Consider the following 22171-nt stretch of genomic DNA (forward strand, 5'->3'; position numbering starts at 1 on the left):
AAAATGTGTTTTTCTTTGTTAGACCGGGGACTTATCAGCCAACCTGTTATTTCTATAGAAATTTTTTGTCTACATTTTTATCTATAGTAAATTTTGCCAAATTGTATTTCTATAATAAATTTGGTCAACAATTTATCAAAAACAGTAAACAATCTACCATTTTTGGTAGAATTTAATACGTTTAGTTTTATCATTTTTCTCATTGGTAGATTGAAATTGAATTTGTTATCCGAACATGGGCAATAAAATCTAAATCACTTTACAGATTTTATTATTTTTAGTTTTATCATTTTGCTCATTGTTAAATTGAAATTAAATTGGTTATCCGAACATGGGCAATAAAAACTAAAACTATTCACACTCACGCCAGAATTTAATGGGGCAATCTATGTGACAGGCCGGGGAATTTGATATACCTTCCCTGTCCTTATGGTACAAAGTTAAATAATCCCAAATTTAAAAAAAAACACTGCTTTTTATTTCTACGAAAAATTTTGTGTGTGTTTTATATATCATTTTATTTATCTACGTTCTAAATAAATTTTGTTTAACTATTGCCAAAAACCATTGTTATGGCTTTCAACAATTTTCGATTTAAGTTTGGTTTGTTTGTTGTTTTTTGTTTTTTTGTTTCAAAAAGTATAATTTCTTCAATGTGTTATTTCTACAGGACAAATACAAATAATTTATTAAAACAAAACGTAATAATTAAAAAAAAAATACAAAAGTACGTCGTAGACAGTTAAGTAAAAAATGTGAACAGCATAAACGAAATTTATCAACAAATACAAATTTATGAACAGAGTGATGTTAACTTCTTGCACCGAAGCCAGTCTGCTGTTAATTTTATTTCATGAAATAGTGTACAACAATGGCTATAACCAGCACTAGCAGGGATACGGAAATACCCAACATGTACATGGTACGAGTGAGATCTCTAATGTTGGTCTTATCATTGGCCAGTTTTTGTAATTTTTGTTTATCAGTCTGCATCTCGAATGATGTGTCGCTGAAGGTTTCGTCCTCGGGTACAGCCTCGAGATCAGCCATTATACTATCGGTGGTAATGTCCAAGTCCAAAATCTGTTTAGCCTGGGCGGCGGCTACTGTAGGTGTTTCACCGCGGAATATATAATCGCTGAATTGTATGGGCTTTTGACCAGCCGTATTCACATTGAAATACACTCTTCGTGGTGGCTCGGATATGAAAATGGCATCATTACTAATATTCGGTTCCGTAAGGCCATCACAATACACTTGGATACGGGCCATAAGAGATCGCATAACATCCTCACGTATAAATCGCTTTACATCGCCTATTGTATTCTTGGGATTACACCATACTCGTGATGAAACGACACCCGACAGCCGAATGGTACCATTGAATTCCTTGACATGTACACGTACACCACTCGTCGTCGTTTGGCACTTGATGGGTAGGAATATTGTAGCCTTAAAATTCTCTTCGGCAGCATTGGATTTTCTTTGACCTTTTTGTGATTGTTTGATGTATGTCTCCAATATTTGGCCATCGTCCACACATTCATTTTGTAGAAAAATCTCACTAGCATTTAGGCTATGACGTACAGTATCAATGGTCTTTTGGAATTGCACTTCAATGTTAATTTTTTCTGAGGCATCCACCACAATGGGAAATACATCACTCAACTCATAGTTGCATTCGAATATATACCATTCAAAGGGTTTCTCCACAAAACGACAATCCATTGGCGAAAATGAGCCACCGCTATAATTTGTTTTTGCATAGAAATTAAAATTTGATTAGCATTTTTTTCGCATAGGACTAAATAGGTTTGTTAGTATTGGAAATAATGGGCGCACATATGGATGTTGTGTTAAAAGTGTAAGCAAATTAAGAAGATGGAACCCATAAAAGCATGAAGAATCGAATGGAAACTGAAAATCATCCCTATATGAAAATAATTCATTTTTACTTGTAATTTTAATTTTTATTAAAATTAAATACGTTAAATTATCCTAGATGTGATGTAGAGAGAAGTTCACCAATGTGGTATCACAATGGACTGAATAGTCTAAGTGAGCCTGATACATCGGGCTGCCACCTAACCTAACCTAACCTAACCTAACCTAGATGTGGTGGATGGCTACTCTGTTGTAGCACTTAGGGTCAGTTTCATATCCACCGATTAATAACTATTATTGTAATCCAATCTTTATTTAAATAAACTTAGTAAAATCTTAAGATGGATTTATATGAGAACAATTTTTATTTAAATAAACTTAGTAAAATCTTAAGATGGATTTATATGAGAACTATATCAAATAATGCACCGATATGATCCAGCTTCGAACTTCACCTGTCTGAAGGGAATACAAAAAATCTGTCCCAAATTTTATAAAGTGTGATTGAAAGTGACGAAGAGATGGACATCACAAGACAGTATTTAACTCGGGGTGTAGCTCACTATCATATATATTATATTATATAATTTAGGTGATAGAATATTGGCATTTCAATGTGTCATAGATGATTCAAAATACAAAATATTTTTTATGTGTACAAAACCTAACCAGCGAAATTTAGATCCAACTAGGACAAATTAGCAATACCTTACGGGAAATGGATCCACCCCAGAACCGTTACGAGACTAGTCCATGTCTTAAATTTGGTCTAAACATATGAATCGGTCGCTTTATCATGGGTTCGTCATTGAGAGGGTAGGTATAAACCTTAGGACATGAATTCCAAATGTACCAGTACCAAAGTGCCAGACCACACCAGACGAATCAGTCCTTAGACAGATTCTTATTAATCTTATTAATCGGAGTTTGGACAACCTCTTCAGCACTTGTTTCATTCAAAATGATAAAAAAAAAATCATATTACTAAAAAGAAATATTTATAACCGAAAATCGCTTTATTCTTATTTCCCATTAAGATCTATACACTATTGCATGCGTTTGAACAAATTGTCGAAGCCTTTTTGCCACTCTGATTGAGGTATCTCCAAACACATGTATTCTGAACACATCAACCACTTCTTCAAATGTCGAAAAGCGTTGACCTCTCATTTTTAACGTACGAATGTCATTTGGAGCCAAGTCAGGACCCAGTATGACCCATCAAATCAATGTTTTGATTGTCAGCCTTTTGGGCCGATGTGTGAGATCTCGCCTTGGCGAAGATTGATCCATTTTCGGCGGTTTATTTTTCTGATTTCTTGTAAGACAACTGACACACAAATGGTTGCGAACCTCTCCGAATTGACTGTACGATTGCAACATGTCCAGTTTTTTCGCAAAAAAACACGACGATCCTTTGCTTGGGGGTGCTTCGTGAACGAGCAACTTTTCTTGGATTTGGCTCATTTTGAAGCATCCATACTGTCGACTTCTATTTACCTCCGGGCTCATACGCGTAACTCCACAATCGACCGGCGATTGTGGAGTTAACTCCACAATTCATCGCAGGTCACGATGTCATAGACAGGTTTCGAGCATCGCGATCGTAGTTTAGCAGCATTTTTTTACCAATCGAAACGAACCTTTTTCGTGCCAAAAATAATTTACCAAAAATAGAAAATTTTACCACAAATCAACCAAATTTAAAAAGTATTTTGCAGTTTGTTAAAATTTTATTTTTATAAAAAATTTTGTCAAAATTTTATTTCGATAGAAAATTTGGTAAAAATGTTTCTCCTATAGAAAATTTTGTCAACATAGAAATAAATTCTATGGACAATTTTATCAAAATTTTATTTCTATAGAAAATTTTGTCAAAATTTTATTTATATAGAACATTTTGTCAAAATTTTATTTTTATAGAAAATTTATTTCAATAAAAAATTTTGTCAACATTTTATTTTTATAGAAAATTTATTCTATACAAAATTTTGTCAACATTTTATTTCTATAGAAAATTTTGTCAACATTTTATTTCTATAGAACATTTTGTCAATATTTTATTTCTATAGAACATTTTGTCAATATTTTATTTCTATAGAACATTTTGTCAAAATTTTATTTCTTTAGAAAATTTTGTGAAAATTTTATTTCTATAGAAAATTTTGTCAAAATTGTATTTCTGTAGAAAATTTTGTCAAAATTTTATTTCTATAGCAAATTTGTTCAAATTGTATTTCTCAAAAAAAAAAACAATTTGTAGAAATTTTATTTCTATAGAAAATTTTGTCAAAATTTTATTTCTATAGAAAATTTTGTCAAAATTTTATTTCTATAGAAAATTTTGTCAAAATTTTATTTCTATAGAAAATTTTGTCATAATTTTATTCCTATAGAAAATGTTGTCAAAATTTTATTTCTATAGAAAATTTTGTCAAAATTTTATTTCTATAGAAAATTTTGTCAACATTTTATTTCTAAAGAAAATTTTGTCAACATTTTATTTCTGTAGAAAATTTTGTCAAAATTTTATTTCTATAGAAAATTTTATGTCTATAGAACATTTTGTCAAAATTTTATTTCTATAGAAAATTTTCTCAAAATTGTATTTCTTTAGAAAATTTTGTCAAAATTTTATTTCTATAGAAAATTTTATTTCTATAGAACATTTTGTCAAAATTTTATTTCTGTAGAAAATTTTGTCAAAATTTTATTTCTATAGAAAATTTTGTGAACATTTTATTTCTATAGAAAATTTTCTCAAAATTTTATTTCTATAGAAAATTTTGTCAAAATTTTATTTCTAAAGAAAATTATAGAAAATTTTGTCAAAATTTTATTTCTATAGAACATTTTGTCAAAATTTTATTTCTTTAGAAAATTTTGTCCAAAATTTTATTTCTTTAGAAAATTTTGTCAAAATTTTATTTCTATAGAAAATTTTGTCAAAATTTTATTTCTATAGAAAATTTTGTCAACATTTTATTTTTATAAAAAAATTTATTTCTATAGAAAATTTTTTCAAAATTTTATTTATATAGAACATTTTGTCAAAATTTTATTTTTATAAAAAATTTATTTCAATAAAAAATTTTGTCAACATTAGAGGTGTGCGCGTGAGGGAGTTTTCACGCACGCTCACGCACGCTCACAAATTCAAAATGTCATTCACGCACGATCACGCACGCCTGTTTTAGAATTGCTCACACTCACGCACGCTCACGAATGAATTCGTAACATTCACGCACGATCACGCACGCCCGTTTTTGAATTGCTCACACTCACGCACGCTCACGAATGAATTCGTAACATTCACGCACGATCACGCACGCCCGTTTTGGAATTGCTCACACTCACGCACGCTCACGAATGAATTCGTAACATTCACGCACGAAGGTTTTTATTGATTCACGCTCACTCACGTTCACGAACCAAAATCCTGCAAAGATAAACACTCACGATTGCAGAATAGTGACTACCGCACGCTCACGACGGGATATATCAACTCACGCACGTTCACGAACAACAAACTTATTCACGCACACTCACGATTCGAAAAAAAAACTACTCACGCACGTTCACGAACAATGAAACGTACTTCCACACACTCACGATTCATAAAAAAACTATTCACGCACGCTCACGATGTAAAATGCAACTCACGCACGTTCACGACTATTATACTTACAAAACAAACGAAAAAATGTAATTCACGAATGAGTACGAACTTAAAAACTTACTCACTCTCGCTCGTGATACAAATGAGCCACCCACACAAATTCGCCAAAATATTTCTAATTAAAAATCTGAAGTTGAAAACGTACTCAATTAAAAAGTTAACAGATACAATTAACATTTTAATCAAATCAAAATATAAATTCAATTAAAATTTGGATTGATTTTGGCCGAAAAACTTAATTAATTTTTAATTGAGGCAATCAATGATTTATAGTGTTATTGTTTACTTATTTTATTTTTTATTATATTATAATTACATATATTATAATTATACTATATAGAATTATTTTTTTTACATCTAAGCCAAAATTTAATGAACCAATGAAACCAATTATTTCCGAATATTATTAATTTTTTATTTGGAAGTATGTTTTCAATTTAAAAATGTAAAAATGTTCAATCATTATTATACCCTTCACCACTACTGTGGTACAGGGTATAATAAGTTTGTGTATTTGTATGTAACGCCAAGAAGGAAAAGTCTGAGACCCATCGTTTAGTATACCGATCGTCTTAGAATTAAATTCTGAGTCGATTTAGCGATGTCTGTCTGTCTGTCCGTCTGTCTGTCTGTTGGTGTATTTTTGTGTGCAAAGTACAGCTCGCAGTTTTAGTCCGATTGTCCTAAAATTTGGTATAGGGTCCTGTTTCGGCTCAAAGACGATCCCTATTGATTTTGGAAAAAATCGGTTCAGATTTAGATATAGCTGCCATATATATTTTTCACCCATCTGGTCATAATTGGCTTGTATATCAACCGATCTTCCTCAAATTCCGTACATCCGAATATTTTATGAGTCTCGAAAAACTTGCCAAATATCAGCCAAATCGGTTCAGATTTAGATATAGCTCCCATATATAGCTTTCGCCCGATTTACACTTATTTTCCCACAGAGGCCAATTTTTTGCTCCGATTTAGTTGAAATTTTGCATAGGGAGTAGAATTAGCATTGTAACTATGCGTGCCAAATTTGGTTGAAATCGGTTCAGATTTAGATATAGCTCCCATATATAGCTTTCGCCCGATATGAACTTATATGGCCCCAGAAGCCAGAGTTTTACCCCACTTTGCTTAACATTTTGCACAAGAAGAACGTGAATTTCATCGTGAGCGTGAATTTTTCGTGAATGTGAGTTTCTTCGTGAGCGTGAATTTTCTCGTGAGCGTGAATTTTTCGTGAACGTGAATTTTTTCGTGAACGTGAATGTGAGTGTGAAGTTTTCGTGAATGTGAATTTCTTCGTGAACGTGAATTTCTTCGTGAGCGTGAATTTTGTCGTGAGCGTGAATTGTTCGTGAATGTGAATTTTTTCCTGAACGTGAATTTTGTCGTGAGCGTGATTTTGAAAAAAATTTACTCACGCACATTCACGAACAGAATTTGATGTTCACGCACGATCACGCACGACACATTTTTGTTCAGTCCCATTCACGCACATTCACGTGATTTGGTCAAAATTTCATTCACGAATCACGTGACTCACGCGTGAATCACGCGTGTCACGAAAATTTCGTGTCACGCGCACACCTCTAGTCAACATTTTATTTTTATAGAAAATTTTGTCAACATTTTATTTCTATAGAACATTTTGTCAAAATTTTATTTCTATAGAACATTTTGTCAATATTTTATTTCTATAGAACATTTTGTCAATATTTTATTTCTATAGAACATTTTGTCAAAATTTTATTTCTTTAGAAAATTTTGTCAAAATTTTATTTCTATAGAAAATTTTGTCAAAATTGTATTTCTGTAGAAAATTTTGTCAATATTTTATTTCTATAGAAAATTTATTTCTCTCGAAAATTTAGTCAAAATTTTTTTTCTATAGAAAATTTTGTCAAAATTTTATTTCTATAGAACATTCTTTCAATATTTTATTTCTACAGAACATTTTGTCAATATTTTATTTCTATAGAACATTTTGTCAAAATTTTATTTCTTTAGAAAATTTTGTCAAAATTTTATGTCTATAGAAAATTTGGTCAAAATTTTATTTCTATAGCAAATTTGTTCAAATTGTATTTCTCAAAAAACAATTTGTAAAAATTTTATTTCTATAGAAAATTTTGTCAAAATTTTATTTCTATAGAAAATTTTGTCAACATTTTATTTTTATAAAAAATTTATTTCTATAGAAAATTTTGTCAAAATTTTATTTCTATAGAACATTTTGTAACAATTTTATTTCTATAGAACATTTTGTCAAAATTTTATTTCTATAGAACATTTTGTCAATATTTTATTTCTATACAACATTTTGTCAAAATTTTATTTCTTTAGAAAATTTTGTCAAAATTTTATTTCTATAGAAAATTTTGTCAAAATTATATTTCTGTAGAAAATTTTGTCAAAATTTTATTTCTATAGCAAAATTGTTCAAATTGTATTTCTCAAAAAAAAATTGTAAAAATTTTATTTCTATAGAAATTTATTTCTATCGAAAATTTTGTCAAAATTTTATTTCTATAGAAAATTTTGTCAACATTTTATTTTTATAGAAAATTTATTTCTATAGAAAATTTTGTCAAAATTTTATTTCTATAGAAAATTTTGTCAAAATTTTATTTCTATAGAACATTTTGTCAAAATTTTATTTCTATAGAAAATTTTGTCAAAATTTTATTTCTATAGAACATTTTGTCAAAATTTTATTTCTATAGCAAATTTCTTCAAATTGTATTTCTCAAAAAACAATTTGTAAAAATTTTATTTCTATAGAAAATTTTGTCAACATTTTATTTTTATAAAAAATTTATTTCTAAAGAAAATTTTGTCAAAATTTTATTTCTAATGAAAATTTTGTCAAAATTTTATTTCTATAGAAAATTTTGTCAAAATTTTATTTCTATAGAAAATGTTGTCAAAATTTTATTTCTATAGAAAATTTTATTAAAATTTTATTTCTATAGAACATTTTGTAAAAATTTTATTTCTATAGAACATTTTGTCAAAATCTAATTATACAATTATTATTCGAGCTTTATGGACAGATATAGATTAAGGAACATGGTTAATAGAGCCATTGAAAAGAAAACGCCAGATACAAATCTATACACGCCTGGACTGTACATGTTTCGGTTCGGGCGAATGAACCTTTCCACAGCCTTTAGTATAGATCTGGCTGGGAGAGATAACTCAATTTTGGGCCCTTTATGCTAACTCCTTATGGAGAAAACGTTTGGGAAATTTCCTCTTACAAATTGAATCATCTTTTCTCCCACTGTACATCATCTTTTCATATAACTTACAAGTCCCTTAATCTTATTTTTATTTCGTTTTGTTACATAGTAATGCAACAACACGAAATTTATTTTTAGAAAGCTAATTTGTTAGAAAAGCCAGATCTATACTAAAGGCTGTGGAAAGGTTCATTCGCCCGAACCGAAACATGTACAGTCCAGGCGTGTATAGATTTGTATCTGGCGTTTTCTTTTCAATGGCTCTATTAACCATGTTCCTTAATCTATATCTGTCCATAAAGCTCGAATAATAATTGTATAATTAGATATAATGCATTTGGACGTCAATTGCCTGTTTCGGTATCAGGCTAACATGTAATATAATTTTGTCAAAATTTTATTACTATAGAACATTTTGTAAAAATTTTTTTCTATAGAACATTTTGTCAAAATTTTATTTCTATAGAACATTTTGTCAAAATTTTATTTCTTTAGAAAATTTTATCAAAATTTTATTTCTATAGAAAATTTTGTCACAATTATATTTCTGTAGAAAATTTTGTCAAAATTTTATTTCTATAGCAAATTTGTTCAAATTGTCTTTCTCAAAAAAAAATTGTAAAAATTTTATTTCTATAGAAATTAATTTCTAGGGCTGTTTCTTTTTGCACTGGAAGCAACATTTGTATGGGCTATACAGAACATCGTTGCACTGGTATTCTATCCAGAACACCTCATCAGTGCAAATCGCGCCGATCTTGCCAGATTGTGTTTTGATAAAGTGACGCTTCATCGATTCACAATAGCACTTTATTGTGACTAATTTATCGAAAAACATGAAATTCAAAGTGATACAGTGTCATAAATAATCGCAGCATTAACTATTTATTATTAATTGGAGCATTTCATACATTAAAAATGCAAGATTTCACTTCTTTTCTGTGATTGTTTTTAAACAGCTGATGACAGTGTTGCATATTTTTGGAGATGTCCTGGATAAACGAGTACTCTGTTTTCTTTTAGTCCTTAACGGCTTAGCATATCCAGTGCTAAAAGAAAACAGCCCTTCTATCGAAAATTTTGTCAAAATTTTATTTCTATAGAAAATTTTGTCAACATTTTATTTTTATAGAAAATTTATTTCTATAGAAAATTTTGTCAAAATTTTATTTCTATAGAAAATTTTGTCAAAATTTTATTTCTATAGAACATTTTGTCAAAATTTTATTTCTATAGAAAATTTTGTCAAAATTTTATTTCTATAGAACATTTTGTCATAATTTTATTTCTATAGAACATTTTGTCAAAATTTTATTTCTTTAGAACATTTTGTCAAAATTTAATTTCTATAGCAAATTTCTTCAAATTGTATTTCTCAAAAAAAAAAAAAAACAATTTGTAAAAATTTTATTTCTATAGAAAATTTTTTTCTATAGAAAATTTTCTCAAAATTTTATTTCTATAGAAAATTTTGTCAAAATTTAATTTCTAAAGAAAATTATAGAAATTTTTGTCAAAATTTTATTTCTATAGAAAATTTTGTCAAAATTTTATTTCTTTAGAAAATTTTGTCAAAATTTTATTTCTATAGAAAATTTTGTCAAAATTGTATTTCTGTAGAAAATTTTGTCAAGATTTTATTTCTATAGCAAATTTCTTCAAATTGTATTTCTCAAAAGAAAAAAAAAAAACAAAAAAACAAAACAATTTGTAAAAATTTTATTTCTATAGAAAATTTTTTCAAAATTTTATTTCTATAGAAAATTTTGTCAAAATTTTAGTTCTAAAGAAAATTATAGAAAATTTTGTCAAAATTTTATTTCTATAGAAAATTTTGTCAAAATTTTATTTCTTTAGGAAATTTTGTCAAAATTTTATTTCTATAGAACAGTTTGTCAAAATTTTATTTCTATAGAAAATTTTGTCAAAATTTTATTTCTTTAGAAAATTTTGTCAAAGTTTTATTTCTATAGAAAATTTTGTCAAAATTTTATTTCTGTAGAAAATTTTGTCAAAACTTTATTTCTATAGAAAATTCTGTCAAAATTTTATTTCTATAGAAAATGTTTCTCCTATAGAAAATTTTGTCAACATAGATTTCAACATAAATTTAAGGTTGTCTCAATCTCTGGCGCACAGTATCAATGATTTCTGAAAAGACAACTGATTTAGACTACCTTCACCAAATTCTTTTTGGAGTGAACTAGAAGCTCGTTTGAATTCACCATAACATCGATAAGCACTTATCTTTAACGAAGCTTCATCGAAATTAAAATTGAATTAAATTCATCGATGCACTGTTGTTGAGTTAATCATCGTATGTCAAAATGTTCTGAGTACGTATTTCCTCAAAAATGTCAAGCTTTTCGATAGAGCTGTCAGTCTGCAGATTTCAACAACAGGGTTGCGCAATCCCGAAATATAACAGGCCAACCTCGTATAAGCATACAGTTTCATTTCAGTACTTGTTATTTGCCCCGAGTTGTCAAGTTTCGTTTTTGTAGGCTTCCCGCAAAGGTAACAAAGGAAAGGTTTTTAGCATAGAAACGTTACTGGCGATTAAAAGTGGATACACTACGACAATCCAAAACGGAAAAATTGAATGGCTTTCCCCGATTTTGCAGCAGGATAGTCATATGTTGCGAAAATTGTAAAAACTTATTGGGAAACACTCTAATGGCAAGTCCCGCCCCAACCGCTGTATGGGCCAGATAGCATAGCTCCATTTGATTATTACTTGTTCCGGTCGATGACGCATGCTCTGGTTGATCAGCATTTTTGTTCTTATGAAGAACCCAAAAATTGGGACGATTCGTGGATTGAGTCAAAAGTGTTTTCTTTTCATCACGGCATCCGTATGTTGCCAAAAAGATGGTAAAAATGTATTGGCTAGCGATGGACAATACTTCGATTGATCAGTCTATCAATTTTTTTTAGAATTTCTAAATATTTGAATTTTCTATATTAAATTTAAATATATTTTTTTAATAATGATTAATCATAATCTATACGCTTTAAATTACAAGTACTCCTAAATTTTCTTAAAAACTTACAAATATGTGCAATTGGATCAGTATCCCTCGAAAATTTCAATTGTGTTGCCCTATCTCTCTCACAAAAGTTAAACTAAATAATAAAAAAATAAATTAAAAATAACAAAAAGTATATAGAAGATATATATTTTCGTTGAAATTAGGAATATATATTAAAATAAATGCATTATATAATAAATTATTTACCATAAAACACATTTAATATGTGCAGTAAAGTAGGTTTTCTTGCATTCCCTGTTGTTAGATATTCACATTTTTTGTAAAATTTTTAAAGAGAAAATATTTAAAAAAAAGTCGAAATAGATATGGATTAAAATCTCAATATAATATCAAAAAGACTGTTTACTAAACGAATGTATTTTTTTTGCAGTACTAGAGAACCAAAAGAGAGAAACTGAAAACCTTAAAATATTATCAACCAACGAAATATAAACGAAGGGTGGACATGCAATTTCTCTAAAGACATTTTCTGGTCCCTTTTAAAATGTTGTTTATGGAGAACTTTCAAATTTCTCGTTATCGATTCATTCGACTTTTATTTCTACACATATATTCTAGAATTGTAAAATAAAAAAATCTATGCGAAATATAAGCATAAAAATACAACACAAAAATATATAGAAATTATTTTAAAAGTGAAAAAATAAATAGGTGCATAGTGTAAAAGGTAGTAAATTGTTGAGGGTGTTATAATTCTTATGTACAAGTCACGACTAAATAAAAGCATATGCAAATTTCTGTTACTTACTTGGCAACATAATTGTAGATTTTACTTGTGGCTTTTTTAGCTGTACTGGAATAAGTTAGGAAAATGTATTCGGTTTCATCGTAATCGGCACTTTTAAATTGATTTCCTTGTTTAAGTAAACTAAAATGAAATTTGTAAAAGCAAATCATTAAAATAGTAGGATTGTTAGATTTATTGTAACATTCAAGCCTTAATTAACTAAAATATTATCGATGTCTGTGTCTTAGCAATCAGAAAAAACCTCGACGTTCAGAATATATTTACGGTACGCATTCTAGTTTATGTTTTTCGTTAGAAATAAAATTTTGATAAAATTTTCCATAGACATAAAATTTTGACAACATTTTCTATTGAAATAAAATTTTGACAAAATTTTCTATAGAAATAAAATTTTGACAAAATTTTCTATAGAAATAAAATTTTGACAAAATTTTCTATAGAAATAAAATTTTGACAAAATTTTCTAAAGAAATAGAGTTTTGACAAAATTTTCTAAAGAAATAGAGTTTTGACAAAATTTTCTAAAGAAATAATATTTTGGAAAATTTTTCTAAAGAAATAACATTTTGACAAAATTTTCTATAGAAATAAAGTTTTGACAAAATTTTCTAAAGAAATAAAATTTTGACAAAATTTTCTATAGAAATAAAATTTTGACAAAAGTTTCTATAGAAATAAAATTTTGACAAAATTTTCTATAGAAATAAAATTTTGACAAAATTTGTTATAGAAATAAAATTTTCTTTAGAAATAAAATTTTGACAAAATTTCCTATAGAAAAAAATTTTTACAAAATTTTCTATAGAAATAAAATTTTGACAAAATTTTCTATAGAAATAAAATTTTGACAAAATTTTCTATAGAAATAAAATTTTGACAAAATGTTCTATAGAAATAAAATTATGACAAAATTTTCTATAGAAATAAAATTTTGACAAAATTTTCTATAGAAATAAAATTTTGACAAAATTTTCTATAGAAATAAAATTTTGACAAAATGTTCTATAGAAATAAAATTTTGACAAAATTTTCTATAGAAATAAAATTTTGACAAAATTTTCTATAGAAATAAAATGTTTACAAAATTTTCTATAGAAATAAAATTTTGACAAAATATTCTATAGAAATAAAATTTTTGGAGAAAATTTTCTATAGAAATAAAATTTTGACCAAAAATTTTCTATAGAAATAAAATTTTGACCAAAAATTTTCTATAGAAATAAAATTTTGACCAAAAATTTTCTATAGAAATAAAATTTTGACCAAAAATTTTCTATAGAAATAAAATTTTGACAAAAAATTTTCTATAGAAATAAATTTTTGGCCAAAAATTTTCTATAGAAATAACATTTTGACCAAAAATTTTCTATAGAAATAAAATTTTGACAAAATTTTCTATAGAAATAAAATTTTGACAAAATTTTCTATAGAAATGAAATTTTGACAAAATTTTCTATAGAAATAAAATTTTGACAAAATATTCTATGGAAATAAAATTTTTGGACAAAATTTTCTATAAAAATAAAATTTTGACAAAATATTCTATGGAAATAAAATATTGACAAAATTTTCTATAGAAATAAAATTTTGACAAAATTTTCAATAAAAATAAAATTTTGATATGTTAAGATTATCTATAGAAATAAAATTTTGTCAAAATTCTATAGAAACATTCTAACAAAATTTTCTATGCTTGCAAATTTGTTTAGGCAGTAGCCGACTATTAAACCCTTTTTCGGAAGGTTCAAGTGTATTTCACTTTGGGTTGAGTGAATTACCCGAATTTATTCTGATAATTGGTTGATAGTTTTGCTGCAAGAAGAGGATACTGATGAGGAATGTGGTAATTCCGAAACAGCTGTACATCCAACCATCTTGCAGTCTATAGGGCTTTGCCCAAATAAATTTGACAAGCATACTTTTCCTCTGGTGGTTAAGCTACACTTGTAGTTTAGTCAATGCATGGCTTTAAGCTGAGATCAAAAACAACAATAAAATTTTGACAAAATTTTCTATAAAAATAAAATTTTGATAAAATTATCTGTGGAAATAAAATTTTCACAAAATTTTATAAGGATATACAATTTTGACAATATTTTCTAAAGAAATAGAATTTTGACAAAAATTTCTAAAGAAATAGAATTTTGACAAAAGTTTCTATAGAAATAGAATTTTGACAAAATTTTCTATAGAAATAAAATTTTGACAAAACTTTCTAAAGATATACAATTTTGACAAAATTTTCTAAATTGAATTTTGACATAATTTTCTAAATAGAATTGTGACAAAATTTTCTATAGAAATAAAATGTTGACAAAATTTTCGATAGAAATAAAATTTTGACAAAATTTTCTATAGAAATAAAATTTTGACAAAATTTTCTATAGAAATAAAATTTTGACAAAATTTTCTATAGAAATAAAATTTTGACAAAATTTTCTATAGAAATAAAATTTTGACAAAATTTTCTATAGAAATAAAATTTTGACAAAGTATTCTATGGAAATAAAATATTGACAAAATTGTCTATAGAAATAAAATTTTGACAAAATTTTCTGTAGAAATAAAATTTTTGGACAAAAATTTCTATAAAAATAAAATTTTGACAAAATACTCTATGGTAATAAAATATTGACAAACTTTTCTATAGAAATAAAATTTTGACAAAATTTTCAATAAAAATAAAATTTTCGCAAAATTTTCTACAGAAATAAAATTTTGACAAAATTTTCTATAGAAATAAAATTTTGACAAAATTTTCGAAGGAAATAAAATTGTTATATGTTAAAATTATCTATAGAAATAAAATTTTGTCAAAATTCTATAGAAACATTTTAACAAAATTTTCTATGCTATGCTTGTTTAGGCAGTAGCCGACTATTAAACCCTTTTTCGGAAGGTTCAAGTGTATTTCACTTTGGGTTGAGTGAATTACCCGAATTTATTCTGATAATTGGTTGATAGTTTTGCTGCAAGTAGAGGATGCTGATGAGGAATGTGGTAATTCCGAAACAGCTGTACATCCAACCATCTTGCAGTCTATAGGGCTTTGCCCAAATAAATTTGACAAGCATACTTCTCCTCTGTTGGTTAAGCTACACTTGTAGTTTAGTCAATGCATGGCTTTAAGCTGAGATCAAAAACAACAATAAAATTTTGACAAAATTTTCTATAAAAATAAAATTTTGATAAAATTATCTATGGAAATAAAATTTTCACATAATTTTCTATAGAAATAAAATTTTGAAAAAAATTTCTATAGAAATAAAATTTTTACAAAATTTTCTATAGAAATAAAATTTTTACAAAATTTTCTATAGAAATAAAATTTTTACATCAGTTTCTAAATAAATTTTCACAAAATTTATAATAGAAATAAAATTTTGAAAAAAATAAGATCAGTTTGGTTGTTTTTTTGTAAAATTTTCTCCAAATTTTGTTAGATTATGTTTGGCTCGAATGGCACCTGTGAATGTCGAGCAAAATTCATCTATCCGACTTTGGATTTTTATTTCTATTCTGAAAATCTAGTAATTTACTTTTGATGTTGGCCAAGATTATTTTTTATAGTGTATGAATTTCAGATTTTCAAAGAATTTAGAAATCCGAAAAATCGATCTTACATAAAAATTTATAAAAAGGCGAAAATTCGAATAAATTAAATTTGGGAAATCGAAAATACGTCTTTTCCAAATTTTAACTGGGTTCATGAAGTGAGAGAGTGGTGTTCGGAGAGAGTAGACATTCTCACTACGAATCGTATGCGTTAATTGATGTCCTTTGTAGACATTAATGTCCACCACGAATTTGCTGGACAAGTTTATGACTTTACGGAGTACGAGTAAGTATTCACAAGATCCATGGATGAATGCAGTAGGTTATCTATTAGCATTTCTAAATCGTTCGCCTAGACTTTTACTATTCTCCTTCGCTCCTTATGGAACTCGAAGGTAGAAAAAAGATCATGAAGTCATACAATGGAACATGGATTCAATTCCAGGTTGCTCCGAATAAAAAAAAAGATTTTTAGCTTTGATTTATCAATTTTCAGTAATTATGGTGGTTTTCGCACCTATTGGGATGCGCCATTCAAGCTCGGCCATATAAATGAAAATTCTTATGTTAATCATATTCATCAATTTAGCAGAGAGATATTAGCTATCGGCCAACCCAAGCACAACCGATGCTCTGTGTATGGCGGTATTGGTAAACATAAAATGCTTTACAGCAAACAATAAATAAACGAAATGAAAAAAACAGGCGTAAGCTTTACGGCTGTTTTGTTTTTTTCATTTCGTTTCGGTCTTTAAGACATGGTCGTCACATGGAGACCATGATCCTCAACGTAAGAAAACCAATCCTTACAGTTCCTTTCTTTTGCATTATCGACATCGTTATTGTGGTTTACATATAAATCGATTCTCTTTAATATTCCCTCACTTTACTCACTTGTGCATATCGTAGAATAGTCTTTTGGCAGATTTAAATTCATCCGACGAATCATCGATAACATCTTTATTTACACTCGCCACAAATATACCTAGAAAAAATCAAAATTTAACTTTAGCACCATACCATACAATTCAAGTACAACAAACATACCCATAACACTAAATGAACCAGGAATCATTTTAATTGCACTCAACCATTGATTTGTTAACGACTGCAGATTGATTTGTTCAACCTTTTGGGGACCCACAGCAGATGTTGTATTGGAGTCGGGAAAATCATTTTCATCTTCATCATTTTTGGCCAAATGTACGACGATATATTTTCCCGGTTCGGATCTCTAAAAAAAAAAACAAAAGGCAAATGTGTTAATACAAACTCTGCGACGATGGCAACAAGTGCAGTGTAGATAAAAAACGGAACCGAACTAGATGATGACGTGAACATTGAATGAATAATTGAGGTGACGTTATCTATGCGGTGCATAGCAAAGCAAAAACCAAAAACCACTTCAATAATAGGCAATACACAACCAATTTTGAGTATTACAATAAAACGTGGGAAATTTAACAATGCACCAACGTTAAAGATTAAATTTAGGAGTTGGATATTTTTTTAATAAATTGGAAAAATCCAATTAGAATTGCATTTTTCTAAATATTAGTATTATTGGGAGAGACAAATAAAATAAAAACCAATTTATGTGAACACCATCTAGCCGTCCTGATGGTGTATCCATTAAAATACCCATGGATCACACGTATGAGGGAAATGTGACCACATTCAATAAAATAAAATCCAGAATAATTGACAATCAATAAAATACAATCCCGATTAATTGACGTAAAGAACAATTACCTGTCCAATTATGATGCCATAGCTAAAGTTCATTTGTGTTGCACATTTTTCCAAATATTCTTCATCGGCTTTACTCAGCAATAGTTTCGACATTGCCAGCTAGCATTTACTATTGTATTGCGGTGATTGGTGAGAAATTTTCGTTTGATGATAATAATTTTGTCGAATTACTTAAAACTCAAAGCTACTGCAATTGAATACGGTATTTTGTTCCAATTCCTTGACTTAAAACTCAAAGTTTAATGACCAAGTGGAAATGTTGTTGTATTGTTTGTCAAACTATTTTGTTTACGTGTGTCAAAACACAGAGTTGTATTTCTCGGGTACAATCAGCAGATATATCATTGCGTGTTGAATGTCTACTGGCATCGCGCGTTGCCAAAGGAGTTCATTATAAACCAGCAAGATGTCGCATTTACATTTTGACAATACCCAATAGATGTCGTCCTTGCATATTGGTCCAATCTTTCACGCATTGGAAAAGTTCATTTCTGATTTTGCACTCAATGGCAGTGTTGCCGTTATAGGAATTTCTTTACAAAATTGGGCAAACATATTTGTAATTCGAGATAGCAATTTTAAGAAATTTTGTAGAATTGATTTCTGCAAATGACAAAACAAAATTATTAGCACAAACTGCTAACCAATAAGCTAAATGAATATTAAGAATAGTCAAGGAACGCAAAATTTACTACAAATTATCACTTCCTGTTACATATTGAAGTTTTAATAAACTGCAGTATGATAATGATTTTATAAGATAAAATTTGCTTTGAAAGGCAAAGGCGGGCAATGTAGGTTAGGTTAGGTTAGGTTAGGTGGCAGCCCGATGTATCAGGCTCACTTAGACTATTCAGTCCATTGTCCCTGCCAACATTTTTTGAATTTGGGGACTCTTTTGAGAATCCCCACTACGTCGAAAACAATCATATACGACATCAAAAACTCGTCGGAAAAGCGCCGTCACTATTGAGAAGTTGTACCACGCCAAGTTACTACAAAAATGTTTCGCATGAGTGCAATTATTAGGTGCCTTTATAGATCAATTTAGAACGACGCCAATAAGGGACCCTCCAAACAATCAGAAAAAGTGCATTTTAAGATAGTTGTAAAAGAATCATTGTGGTCGAGTAAAACACGTTTGTTTAAATATTTATTAATTTGATTAAACATTTACAAATTCTTAAAAATATAACATTTATACCACTATCACATTACATTTAACATAATTTTTTGCATTAATGATGATGTTGAGTTACAAGTAGCGAGTTACATGTTGCTGCGTCTATCAACCAGTGCTTTTAATCCATGGAGGCAGCGTGTCTGTAAAATATCTGAAAAACAATCACTTTATTCCATTTGGAAAATCACCAAATTGTTCACCAATATACCTTTCACAATTTTAAGCGTATAATCTATGTTTTCAGAACTTTATTTTCGTTTTTATTTAATTAAAATATAACAAGCTGGTTGCGCTTGGCGTTTCACAAAAAAAATGGCTTTTTTAACAGTACACAGAAAAAAATATCACCAAAATATTTCCAATTAAAAAGTTAATTGAAGTTGAAAATTTTTTCAATTAATAAATTAATTGATACAATTAACATTTTAATCATGATAGAAACATTAAGTTAATTAAGTCAATGATTGAAATTTTTAAAATGTTTAATTAAAAAATTAATTGATACAATTAACTTTTTAATCAAATTCGGAAGACTAACTCAGTTAAAAAAAGTGCTGAGTTTTTTAAATTTTTAATTAAAAATGTATTTCAAACAATCATTTGTTAATCCAAATAAAAACTCTAAGCCAATCTAACTAAGTAATTAACAATAGTTACCCTTTTTAATTAATAAATTAATTGCGTTTTGCAATCAACATCAATTAAATTTTTAATTGAATCAATTAAAAAATTAATTGAATTTTGCTGAAAAAATCAATTAATTTTTTATCAAGAATTTTTTCTATGCCCAATTAAAACTGTGATTGATACTATCATTTTCGTGATTGAAGACATTTCAATTAAAAAATTAATTGGATCAATTAATTTGGTGATTGAATCAGAGAAAAAATTTTTTGTGTGTAGGGATGGCAAATTACTTGCATGTACTTTTTGATGTACCTTTTCATGATGGTTGAAGTGACATTTACGAGTCTGTGGTAACGATGAGGTTGAAATGGAACTTTGAAATGCTGGCAGGGGTGATACCACAGTGGTGAACTTCTCTCTTATCACTGAGTGCTGCCCGATTCCATGTTAAGCTCAATGACAAGGGACCTCCTTTTTATAGCCGAGTCCGAACGGCGTTCCACATTCCAGTGAAACCACTTAGAGAAGCTTTGAAACCCTCAGAAATGTCACCAGCATTACTGAGGTGGGATAATCCACCGCTGAAAAACTTTTTGGTGTTCGGCCGTAGCAGGAATCGAACCCACGACCTTGTGTATGCAAGGCGGGCATGCTAACCATTGCACCACGGTGGCTCCCATTTATACAAAGTTAACAATAATGTAATAAATCGGTATTTTAATGTTTAAGTGTGATATGAATTTGAATATTAAATTTATGTTATCTGCGCAAGGGTTCAATCGATTAAATATGTAGATGTAGTTTTGCTTTGGTAACATAAAGCGATAGATGTCGCTGCTGATACAAGATGAAAAATATTCAGGGTTTAAGGCCGCATTAATGAGCTAATGCGCCTTATGCGCTCTACAGACTATCAGTTATTCCGGACGGAATGTCTTTGTTTGTAAAGAATCTTACAGTGTGTCGGATCGATACGACTTGTCGTCGATGACTAAATAATCGGTAAATGTGTTATCGATCCCACAAACATGCAGCAGTATCGATTATGCCTCCGGACTCAATTTATAATGTGCACAATATATGGGATATGTTCGACACGAGCACTGTCGTCCGGAATAAAGGCCGGTACTCTGTTCGGTTTTCGCGTTGAAACTCCATACAAAACCAAAAAATGCGAAAATTTTGCGAAATTTTTTCCATTTGTGATACTTTGTTTTTTTCGTGTTGAAAAACTGACGTTTATAGCACGGCGCCATTTGCAATGTGAATTAAGGAATAATTTATTTATTAAAAACTATTTGTGCGGGTTTATAAAACAAACACGGACCATATTTTTGTTCCGAAACTATACAAAGGATCTAAGAAATAGCAGATCAATTGCCCAAGGAAAAATAAAATGTTATTTTGTAAAAACAAGCAACAACCACCAACTTAATCCAATATCCAATATTTAGATCAATTTCGAAGGACGCCAATAAGAACCCCTGCAAACTATCATAAAAAGTGCATTTTAAGGTAATTGTAGAAGAATCATTGTGGTCAAGTAAAACACGATTGTGTAGATGTTTATTGATTTGATTAAACATTTATAATTTCTTATAAATATAACATTTTTCGGTTTATCTCATCACATTTAACATAATTTTTTGCATTAATAAAAGAATGATGTTGAGTTTTAAGTAGCAAGTTACATATTGTAGCGTCTATCAGCCAGTTTGTTTATTTTCGATGGAGACAGCGTGCCTGGAAAAATATTTGAAAAACGATCACTTTATTCTATTTGGAAAGTCGAAAATTGTTCACCATATACCTTTCACAATTTTAAGCGTTATATCTATGTTTTCAGAACTTTATTTTCGTTTTTATTTAAATAAAATATAACAAGCTGGTTGCGCTTGGCGTTTCACAAAAAATAAAATGGCTCTTCTAACAGTAATGATGGCAAAATACTTTCATGTACATTTTGTACTTTTTGATATGCTTCCCCCATCACAGTTCGCGATGGTTGTGGTGACATTTACGAGTCTGTGGTAGCGATGAGGATGAAATGGAACTTTGAAATGATGGCAGGGTCGATACTGCTGCATGTTTATGGGATCGATAACACATTTACCGATTATCTAGTCATCGCCGACAACTCGTATCGATCCGACACATTGTAAGATTCTTTACAAACACCGACATTCCGTGCGGAATAACTGATATTCTGTAAAGCGCATTACAGACTATCATCAATTCCGGACGACAATGCTCGTATCTGACATCCCTGCCAGCATTTCAAAGTTCCATTTCATCTTCATCGCTACCACAGACTCGTAAATGTCACTACAACCATCCTACTGTGATGGGGGGCAGCATATCATAAAGTACAAAATGTACTTCATACATGTATTTTGCCATCACTACTTTTACAAAGCCATTTTATTTTTTGTGAAACGCCAAGCGCAA

The 22171-nt window shown here is 28.7% G+C and overlaps 1 protein-coding gene and 1 long non-coding RNA gene across 2 annotated transcripts; both read right to left on the bottom strand.

The window, feature by feature from the left end:
• Positions 1 to 473: 473 nt before the first annotated feature.
• Positions 474 to 18196, bottom strand: LOC142234701 (protein odr-4 homolog). The gene is made up of 5 exons (XM_075305879.1): positions 17914 to 18196; positions 17209 to 17395; positions 17056 to 17146; positions 12607 to 12726; positions 474 to 1747 (listed from the first exon to the last, which is right to left on the bottom strand). Exons 1-5 carry the CDS (start codon positions 18004 to 18006, stop codon positions 847 to 849), a joined length of 1392 nt encoding a protein of 463 aa, XP_075161994.1. The 5' UTR covers positions 18007 to 18196; the 3' UTR covers positions 474 to 846.
• Positions 18197 to 19033: 837 nt separating this feature from the next.
• LOC142237009 (uncharacterized) lies at positions 19034 to 19408 on the bottom strand. The gene is made up of 2 exons (XR_012722300.1): positions 19305 to 19408; positions 19034 to 19247 (listed from the first exon to the last, which is right to left on the bottom strand). It is a non-coding gene; the product is annotated as an uncharacterized LOC142237009 (long non-coding RNA).
• Between the last annotated feature and the right edge of the window lie 2763 nt (positions 19409 to 22171).

The sequence above is a fragment of the Haematobia irritans genome, chromosome 4, assembly GCF_050003625.1.
Source record: "Haematobia irritans isolate KBUSLIRL chromosome 4, ASM5000362v1, whole genome shotgun sequence".
Taxonomy (NCBI): Eukaryota; Metazoa; Arthropoda; class Insecta; order Diptera; family Muscidae; genus Haematobia; species Haematobia irritans.